At 42.7% G+C, this 10,604-nt stretch overlaps 1 protein-coding gene across 1 annotated transcript; it reads left to right on the top strand.

Annotated features, from left to right (window-relative positions):
* Positions 1-225: 225 nt before the first annotated feature.
* On the top strand, positions 226-6,726 carry LOC128735661 (anillin). The gene is made up of 9 exons (XM_053830145.1): positions 226-288; positions 1,749-2,102; positions 2,156-3,819; positions 4,118-4,256; positions 4,420-4,581; positions 4,803-5,367; positions 5,438-5,736; positions 5,804-6,429; positions 6,494-6,726. The coding sequence occupies exons 1-9, from the start codon at positions 226-228 to the stop codon at positions 6,609-6,611; spliced, it is 3,990 nt and encodes a 1,329-aa protein (XP_053686120.1). The 3' UTR covers positions 6,612-6,726.
* Positions 6,727-10,604: the final 3,878 nt, after the last annotated feature.

Below are 10,604 nucleotides of genomic sequence, written 5' to 3'. Positions count from 1 at the left end.
AAAAAGAAGTTCGATGGAAGCTATGTTTATTATAAATGAAATGTTCATTATTCGATTGAATTCTAATGTTATAATTTCAATAATTTCGAATTTATTATGTTGTAAATAGTTGTAAAAATATTAAGCATAAGTTCGATCCTAAGGGTGAAGGCATTGTAATATATATACAGTTCGGTTAATAATCAAGTAGAGTGTAGAAGTTGATCTCTAGTCTAGTGGGCATAGATGTCCGAACCCATTGATGATCCAGCTGTCATTTCGATTGCTATTGATATTGTTCGCTCTTCGGTAAGAATTTAGCTGAAAGCTAAATTGGTTCGATATATTAGAATAAACTCGATCGTCAAAGTGGAAAGTTTACTTTTCCCTTCGTTCCGCTAAACGAAAAGAAAGTCCGTGAGTTTTTTGCTAAGTACTTTAAAGAAGCAAGATTGCCCGGTTGATAGTATGTAAATTGCTGATGGGTAGCTGAGACGAAAAATTTATTTAGCTAAACTATAGAGCTGTAAGTCAGGTTGTAAGTATCTAACAAACTTTACCTTGATTTCGTTACCGGCATCGAAAACAACACGATGTACCTTTTTGAAATTCTCGAACAAAGTTGCTTTTATAATTGTTTACCGTTAATTGGCCATTGGCCACCCGCCGGCTCGCCGCAGTGCGTGAAATTTCACACACAAAAAGGGCCAAATGCAAAACCACACACAAACTGGCTTTAGGCTTTTTCTAGGAGAAGGGCCAAAGCACAAAATTGAAAACATGGTTGCCAATTGCTCATAAGGCTTTTCTAAATTTCATTTTTAAGGCACATATAGTTTTCAAATAACTATGATGTTTTATATTATTATAGATACTAAAAAAAGCTTAAAGTTTAACCAAAAAACCGGTTTGTGTACATTTTGTAGTTGGGCCCTATTGAAATGTTGCTCTTGAAGTGTTAAATCTTGGGTATCTTGGGTTCAGAGATGCCAATGATCCTGATATTTGTGCATGTATAAACTTGGGACCCATTAATTATTTTAGTTCCTGTGAGTTCTTGTTTTACTAACATACCTGAAGTTTGAAGTACTCCATAAGGTATTTTTGTTATACAAAAGATTAGACTGAGAAAATAAAATACTCAGGAGAAAATCACAGGGTCCCAAATTTATGCATGCACAAATATCAGGAACATTGGCATCTCTGCTTGGGTTGCAAAATACTCTGCTACTTGTTTTAGTGTAAGTTTGATATTTAGCTTTAGACATCACGACTCGCATCACTTTTCATACCACTTTCCGTGCGTACCCTCTTCAAGCAACTCCAAAACATAACTCACACCACTTTGCTGTAAAGCTGCCATCTCTTTCGTATGCACGTATAATTGCATAGTTACTAGTTTGCATCCTGCTCTGGCAGAGTTTTAAAATTTTCGCACTGAACGAACGAAAGCAAATTGTAACAGTCGCTGTCGTTGATGGTCTCGGATTAAAAGCGTGATAAAATTGTGCTTTGTGTCATATTTATTTGAAAAACACCTTAATTTTAATTGTGAACGGTTGAACTACGAAAATTGCAAGTATTGCACTTATTATACACAGTGAAACCTGGTGTAGTGTCCCCAATTTATAATAAACAGGCAGTTAAATTCGACCGTTGACGATTCTCTGTAGGCGTTCACTGATGAAAGATGGATCCTTTTACGCAGGTAGACGGATTTCTCTTAATCCTAGCACGTTGAATCTAATTTCGACAGTTTTAAACCCTAGAACATATTGGAGCGAGCGGAAAAACGCGCTGCGGCGTTAGGTATCACAAACGTTCCCAAGTTCCCACTGTCGGAGTTCAATTACGACGCGACGGCCACGGCTTCGTCCTCGGCGGCACCTAAGTCGCCGGCCAAAAAACCCACTTTGCCTGAAGGAGCGTACACCAAACAACCGACAAGAAATTTTGGCAATACTGCAACGACGACATCGCAAAGCAAGAATCCTATGCATCAAGAAGGGACGGGTGGCTCTAAAGTCACCAAAATCGAGACTCAACTCAACCCGACATCCAGTTCAGGCAAGGATGTTGATGTTGCCGTTGAGATCAACATAACTACTGGCTCTAACGTACAAGTAAAATTTAACAAATAAATTTTAAAACGTGTACAATTTTGAATATCTTATAGGTTGAGGTTGAAGTGGCGGAATGTGAGATTGATGCAAATGGAAAAGTCACCCGAAAAGTTGATAAAACGGACGATACTGACGTAAAAAGCTTGATTCGGGACTCTTCCCGAAATCAACTGCAGCGATTGGGAACTCTATACTCAGAATCGCAAGATTTATCATCACCAGTTCATCGCACCGAAGGGCGTTTCCACGAAGAAAACACGCAGGGAAAAGAAAACTCCCGTCCGAAACCAAAGCTTGCAAAATTAGCAATGCTGGCAGATTCGATTAACAATTGGGAAGACGACACTTCCCATCCAGACATCAAACAACATCGTGACACCCTTACCGTTGCACGAAAAGATAAAAGTCCGAACCGAAGGCAAAGTCCCAATAAAAAAGAAAGTCCTAAAAATACCGGAGCAACTCCGAAAAAAAGAGCTCCTCAGCCACCTAAATCAATTTTAAGTCCAGCAAAACCTTCCGGGATGGATTCTGATAAGGTTGGCACAAAAACACTTAAATGGGATCAAAAAGTAATGGATGCTTTGGAATTACAAGGATTTCAAAGGCGTGAATCTACTACTTCCAAGCTGGTGTATGATTATAAAGACCCATCTAAACAGTCTCAAGAGAAACAAGAAACAGAGCAAAACGAAAAAGCTCTTGTTCCATTGAAAAAGTCTCGTGCTCCTGATATTACAGATGGCTCACGGGAGCGATCGTCAGGACAAGAAATAGTGAAAGCTTCGACTAAAAAGGCTGAGATTAGCAAAGGTTTGGTTTCTGGTCGAGCTGCAATGTTCGAAAATTCTAACTCCCGTCAATCGATTCTTAAGAATCACAAAGATCCAGCAGAAATGTCACTCAAGGAGCGTCTGGCTATTTTCGAAAAGAACAAAGGACAAGCGCTGGTTCCAAAATCGCCTTTTGGAATAGCACCCTCTATTAGGCAAATAACGGGAGAGAGTTCGTCTTCAGCTACTATTAAATACGTTCCATCTTGTCTGCCCATTCAGGGAACTGGAATTGGAACTGTTCCAAAGGAGCAGCCAGTTGCTCAGAAACAAAAGATTGATACTTACAACAAACCTGTTTCAGCGGCTTCGACGGCCACTGGGTCGGCGATTAAGAATACCTTCGCTGCGTTGATGTCCAACAACAGCACAATTTCAGAATCACAAATTCTTGAGGAAACGCGACGCCAACGTCAACAGGAAATGGCAATGTTGCTGAACCGCTTTTCGAAACCAACTGACATGTCATCCGATGCACTTATCGAGAAACCGGTCCCCTCGCCGCCTCCTATGCCTCCAGCTGGTTATCTTACGTTGAGCAGTAAGAAGGCGGGTCGTACAGATGACGCCGTTAGTGCCGGCAATAAGCGGCGTAGCGGTGAAGAGCACGTTAGTCCCGAAGTTCGTTCCACATTGGACGACGTAAAACGTATTCGCATAGTGGCTCCCAAGGATGGTCGGCTTTATCCGAGACTGAGTGACATCGAAACAACAACAGCTACGGAATCAGAGGGTGACGACTACACGACAGCAACGGTTTCCGGAGAAGACGAGAGCGACCGGAACCAGGACACTCGCTATCACGACTGCTACGGTGAGGAAGAACAAGAGTATGACGATGAGCTGGACCAGTACGGTGAATCGGTGGATGAAGACGATGATAGGTAAGTTAGAAAATGATTTCAATCCAAGTTTTTTTTTCTAAGAAAATACGAATATTCACATTATGCGCAAGATACAGAGGATGGTAATTGAGAAAACATTTCTAAATTTTGAGAAAAGCAACTTGATCGCGCCCTACGTTGTGTTTCATTTTTCTTACTTCCTTGACTGCCGATGATGGGACAAAACTCACTAGACAATTAGAACCGGATAAAATAACAATATTGTATCTTGTTGTATCATATTTTAAATTAACTGGTTGCTTGAAGGATATATTTCTAATGTAAAACGTGTTTACAGCTACATGTACTCTGATGAAGACCCAGATTTGGATACTGGTATTTGTGACGTTAGCCTAGGACAGGAAATTATGCAAGCTGTTAAAATGCAGGACCGCCGCGTTAGTAGTGGGAGACGGCGGCAAAGTCACGGAACTAAGGTAAGCCAGTAGTAGTCCCCCCACCGTAAGCCATGCTTGTTTTTGAAAAAGTAGTTTGCGATTAGCGTGGAATTGTTAATTTTATCCCAATTAGATTTAAATTTGGACTAGTTGCACTACCCTTAACCACTGTATTGCGATTGCCAATCCCCAAATTTTGTAGATTGATCAGCACCAACAAAGTAGCACAGAGCATCATCAGTCAGTACCGAGCTACCAAAGTCAAAATAGTTCAACAAGTGAAGTTTCCGGTGTTCTCGATGACATGGAAGACTACCTCGACGAAGCACTCGACGAGGACAACGGAGAAGAATTCGACACTCCAGTAAGAACTGACAAAATATTGATGCTTTGTTGTTTTGGTTTCTCCCTTATATTTTAAAATTAACAGTTCTAATTATCTAGTAACTTGTTTGATACTAACAATTCTTCTAACATACTTAACATACTTAATACTTAATATAAAATATATAAAAACTTGGTAGAAATTAATTGTCGGTTATAATATCGTTTTTCGAATGTATAATGTAAACTTTTGTTTTGCAGCGCAAGTCTTCAGTATCATCCAACAGTTTTTCATATCAAAAGAATCCGCGAAAAACAAACTGTCAAACCATTAATGAGGAGGAAACAGAAGAGAAGAAAGATCCGCAAAAACCATCGCCTAAGCAGCAACAGCAAATGGACAGTGAGCAAGAGCAAGACTACAGCAGCCCGGTTAAATCTGAGCTTAAAATTAACCCATCCGATGATAACAACATGGTAACTTTAGTCCACACGGTTAGTTTCTACAGGCGCCAACAAAATTCAAACAACCCAACACCGGTTAAAAAGATAGTTCGCACCCCTGTGCATCCACAGCGAGTTGCAGTGGAATCTACAACGGAAGATTCGGATGATGCCACTTCAACGGCCACCGGAACCAGCGCGACATCTTCCGATGAAAATGATTATCTAATACAAGAGAAGGTTAAAAAGCTCTTAGACGAAGTCTGCAAACAGCAGACGGTTATTGCACAGACCAGCCAAGCATTGAATTTGTGCGCAGCAACGATCGAATTTTCCGGTTCTAGCGAATCCGTCGAGGGCGAACGCCATTTATTGGTAGCGAGTAAGTACCGAATTAAATAAAATCCGTCTAAATGTTTATTTAAACAATTCCTTATCTAATTTTGTCTTAGCTCACCGACGGCAGGCGATACTAGATGAAGTTCAACGTCTCCGTGTGGAAGGCTGCCTGAGACCACCAGGTGCTCCCACCGAGAAAGGTCGTTTGACCGTGAAAGACATCACTCTTCCCCTGAAGCAAGAATACATAAGAAAACTTGCATCTGACACCATTAGTGGTCACCATTTAGTTTGTTTGCTTAAGTATAACGAAACCGTGCTAGCCACTCAGACCATTCCTACTTTGCCAGGACTGCTGTCAGTCCGATTCCCCGACGTGCTTCAGCTTAGCAATGTTTTCGCCGACTTTAAGGTACAATAACTCATCGTCTGAGAAGATTCAGAACTGTTATTCTACATTTTTTCATTAATTTTTCTAGGTAACAATGGAAATTTATGGAATGACTGCACAACGAGAAATTCTTCCTCATGAAATCAAGTACCACATTGCAATGAACAAAAAGGGCTCCAGTAAGCTGCATACACCAAAAGGTGTAAAAAGCAATACACGTTTGATAATGCCTCCGGTGCAATCTCCGGCTGGCCCACAAGCCGTCCGCAGTCCGGCGTTGGTTCAGTACGGTTTTATAATCTTTTCATTGAAGGAAGTCCAACGAACCAACTGGACACTGAATCCAGTTGCCGGCGTAAGTCCACTGGAAGGTACCGTTCACATGAAAGTGAATTGCGAACTTACGGTAAATGTCGATTATCGTGGGTTCCTCACAATGTTCGAGGATGTGTCCGGTTTCGGGGCATGGCATCGACGCTGGTGTCGTTTGCAAGGTCACGTGCTTCGCTATTGGACATATCCGGACGATGAGAAGCGTAAGCCCCCGATCGGAAGCATCGATTTGCAGCATTGCTGCACTCAGAAGGTAACCATTGCACCTCGACTGGTGTGCTCTCGATTGAACACATTACTGCTAGAGTTTCGACGACCGGCCAAACCGGATGATGTGGAATCACTTGTGCTGGAGAAACAGGGTAATACTGTCATTCAGCGGTAAGTTTTCTTAAATTGGTTGTATTACCACAGATATTAATGAGTCGTTTCATGTAATTCATAGGCACTTACTATCGGCTGATTCAAAAGAAGAGCGCGATGAATGGTGTGCTCATCTGAACAAAACTCTTGCTCTTCTAAAAGCCTGGGGACAGACTGATAATAGAAGTACGAGTTGCTAAATATGGCTATCCCCAGTTTTGTTACGGTTTATGTATATTTGCAATCGTGAGTAGTATTATTTGCATTCTAGTTTCATCATCTTAATCTCTTTTTTATTGAAAATTATGGATCCGTACGTCTCATAGTGGATCACAATTTGTTGAATGCAGTAAATATTTTTTCGAAAAATATAGGTATCATTTGCGGTAAACGATATAATTTACAACTATAATTGATTAGGTTAACTATTATGTACATCGCTAGCCTTGTCTACTTAATCGTATGACATAGCTTATTATTTTTAATCGTTCACGCCATAAATAATCAATTTATCTGAATGAATATATATCTGAATGTATTTTGATTTGTAATGACGTTCGACATTTTTCAGTTATGATTATTTGAAAGAATATCCCTCCCATGGATAGTTGGTTCGATGCGCACTGCGGCTCACACCTAAGCTTAGTTCCGCATGTAGAATGTAATATAGTTTAAGTTAGATATGTCTTCTAGTAGGTATGTAGTATTGCATAATTTACCTTTACGTGCAGCATGTGTCTCGTAAAGCGGAATGGAGCGGAATTGAACGGATCTGATTTTAAATCAAGTCCGTTTAGGCCGAAATCGTAATGCGTTGGGTAATCGAGACATTTTCTATGGGATTGCCATAGAATTTGTGACTGTTATGCGATTATAGACAGCACAGCACTGAAAAATATACACACACGTGCATGTATACATGTGTATATATACGCATGTATGAGTGTGCATGGGTGTATAGGTATGAATGAATATATGTTTGAGTGTTCTATGATGAGTCGGAATTTTCTCTTATACCTATGCTACCAAACTACAATTATTAACGGGCAGGAAGTTATAGACAGTAACTGTGTTTCCTGTGTCAGTTTCCTGTGTTATTACTTCATTATTATTATTGTTTTTGCTACTGGTGTTACAATTATAATTATCTTCAATATAGCTATCATTTTTGTTACTGTCGACTCTATTGTATTGTTTTGCATGTAATTAATTATAATAATTATAGTTATTTTCTCATTTCTCCTCTTTATTAGAGTGATTTGCAAGTCTTTTGATTAATCGCGTTAACGGTATTTAACTAACAATATAAAATTATCATGAATGACGCTGTTTGTCTTCCAAAGACCCCCCTAATCCTGATGAGCTACTGTCGGAGAATCCATCAAGTCGGACGGTGGCCGCTCACCGCTGGCCTGCTCCTCTCCATTCTTGCTACTGTCGGCGCGGTTGGACTCAGTGGATCTCTCGAAAAGCTTTATAGCCTCGATATACATTTTGTCTTGTCCATTGCCCAATCCTGGCAGACTTCAACTGGAATTCCACTTCTAACTAAATCTTTTTAGAGTGTAGCTCTTCAAGTAAAAACAGGTATTCGATTCTCTGACTGATTCAAGCGATAGCGAAGGGCTGTCCTCAATATACCATCATTTCCACTTCCTAAAATATGGTCATAATACTTAAAATATGGCCATGGTATGAGGATTTTTTCGCTTCAATACGATCCTCATGTGCATTCCATAACCTCTGTTCATTAACTCCTATTCCTACCTCCACGAGGTGCCGGCTGGGGTACGCAACTTCGGTTGTCGTATGCTAACAGGAAAGGGGGCACAGTGGCTCCCGCCTACATTAAGATGGCAGCCCTATCAGCGGGATAAGGACCTTAGGTTAACAGCCTACTGTACCAGAACATAAAAAATTACCGAAAATGAAAGAAGAAATCTCTGGATTATTGGCAACGACCTTTAGCATGAAAACACGCACACGAATCGGAACATGGAATACACTGACTCTTGCCCAGCAGGGCAAGCTGGCTCAACTTGCCAGGGAAGCTAGCCGCCTGAAGCTTGGAATCCTGGGGCTGAGCGAAGTCCGCTGGCCGGGTACCGGCGAACACAGGACATCATCCGGGCAAGTCTTGCTCTACTCTGGCATACAAGGTGAAAATGCTACTCGAGAAAGGGGAGTTGGATTCCTACTGATCCCAGGGGCACATGCGGCCCTGATGAAGTGGGAACCAATAAATGAGCGAATAATCATTGCCAGATTCAGAACACGGGTTAGGAACCTTACGGCAATCCAGTGCTATGCGCCAACAGATGCTGCCGACCTGCAGGAGAAAGAGAGTTTTTACAGCCAGCTGAACAGCGTGGTTGAGAAAATCCCGAAGGGGGACATCCAAATTCACATGGGCGACTTCAACGCGAAGATTGGCTCAAACAACGCGGACCTTGAACGCGTCATGGGACGCCATGGCCTAGGAGAGATGAGTGAAAACGGGGAGCTGTTTACAGAATTCTGTGGCAATAACGACATGGTCATTGGTGGATCGCTCTTCCCCCATAGACCAGTACATAAAGTCACGTGGGTTTCCCGCGACGGCCGAACAGAAAACCAAATCGACCACATCTGCATCGGCCGGAAATGGAGAAGGAGCCTTCTGGATGTTCGCAACAAACGCAGCGCTGACATTGCATCCGACCATCATCTTGTTATCGCTGAGATACGTCTGCGCGTCGCACGTGTCCAACGACGGGAGGAGAAAGTTGGGTGCCGCTACGACGTTCGCCGATTGGAGAATCCTGAGGTGAAAAGGGCCTTTGTTGAACAACTTGAATCTCGAGCCTCGGAGTTGCCACCTGGTGGAACCGTCGAAGAGCAATGGACCGGCATCAAGAACGCCTTCATCACGACCAGTGATGAAACCCCCGGCAAAGCGCGCAGTGGGCGGAGTTAGTGGGTTTCGGATGAAACTTGCAGCAAGATCGACGAGCGGAGAGAGGCGAAAGCCGGCATCGAGCGAGCGTGGATCAGATCGTCTAAGACAGTTGCCCGTCAACGATACGCCGAACTGGAGAGGGCTGTTAAACGTGCTTGTAGGCGGGACAAGAGAGCCTGGAATAACTCCCTAGCCGAACAAGGAGAAACCGTCGCCGCCAATGGTGATATCCGTTTGTTGTACGATATTTCTCGCCGCCTTAGTGGTGGCAGGATGAATACAAAGATGCCGCTTAAGGACAGAGCTGGTCAGCTATTGACTGACCGCACAGAACAGCTTAAGCTATGGACTGAACATTTTGAACAACTCTTCCGAGTTTCAAATGTCAAAGACAAACAAAACCAGCAGCGTATGACGCCTACAGGTCGAATAAATCGCGTGAACTCGGAGGCGCCATCGCTGGATGAAATTGTAGCAGCCATCAAGAGTATGTAATCCAATAGAGCGCCAGGGATAGATCGTATTTCAGCCGAAATGCTCAAAGCTGACCCATCTTTATCAGCCCAAATGATGCATCAGCTTTTCAGCAATATTTGGGAAACCGCAACTTTTCCGGTGGACTGGATGCAGGGCATATTGGTCAAAGTCCCTAAGAAAGGAGACCTAACGGAATGCGGTAACTGGCGTGGCATCACGTTGCTCTGTATTACTCTCAAAGTACTCTGTAAGGTAATCCTCAACCGGATCCAGGAGAAGATCGATGCTACTCTCTGGTGGCAAGAAACTGGATTCCGTGCTGGCCGATCATGTGTAGACCATATCACAACGCTCCGCATTATATTGGAGCAGATCAACGAATTCCAGGACTCTCTTCTGGTGATGTTCGTTGACTTCGAAAAGGCGTTCGACCGACTCAATCACGAAAACATCTGGGGCGCACTTAGGCGTAGAGGAGTTCCAGATAAGCTAGTCCATCTCATCGAGGCTCAGTACGAGGCGTTCTCGTGCAAGGTTTTACACGACGGCGTCTTGTCCGACCCCATAAGGGTTACTGCTGGCGTGAGACAGGGCTGCATTTTGTCACCGCTTCTGTTTCTCATCGTTATGGATGAGATATTAGTTGGAGTTGGAGAGGATTGCCTTGGAATCCTCTAACGATGGAGCAGCTAAATGACCTCGACCTAGCCGACGACATTGTCTTGCTCGCACAACGCCGAAACGATATGCAGAGCAAGTTAGATGACCTCTCCGAGAG

The sequence above is a fragment of the Sabethes cyaneus genome, chromosome 2 (genome assembly GCF_943734655.1).
Source record: "Sabethes cyaneus chromosome 2, idSabCyanKW18_F2, whole genome shotgun sequence".
NCBI lineage: Eukaryota > Metazoa > Arthropoda > Insecta > Diptera > Culicidae > Sabethes > Sabethes cyaneus.
The sequence above is the reverse complement of the archived record's forward strand: the minus strand, read 5'-3'. Positions and strand labels throughout refer to the sequence as shown.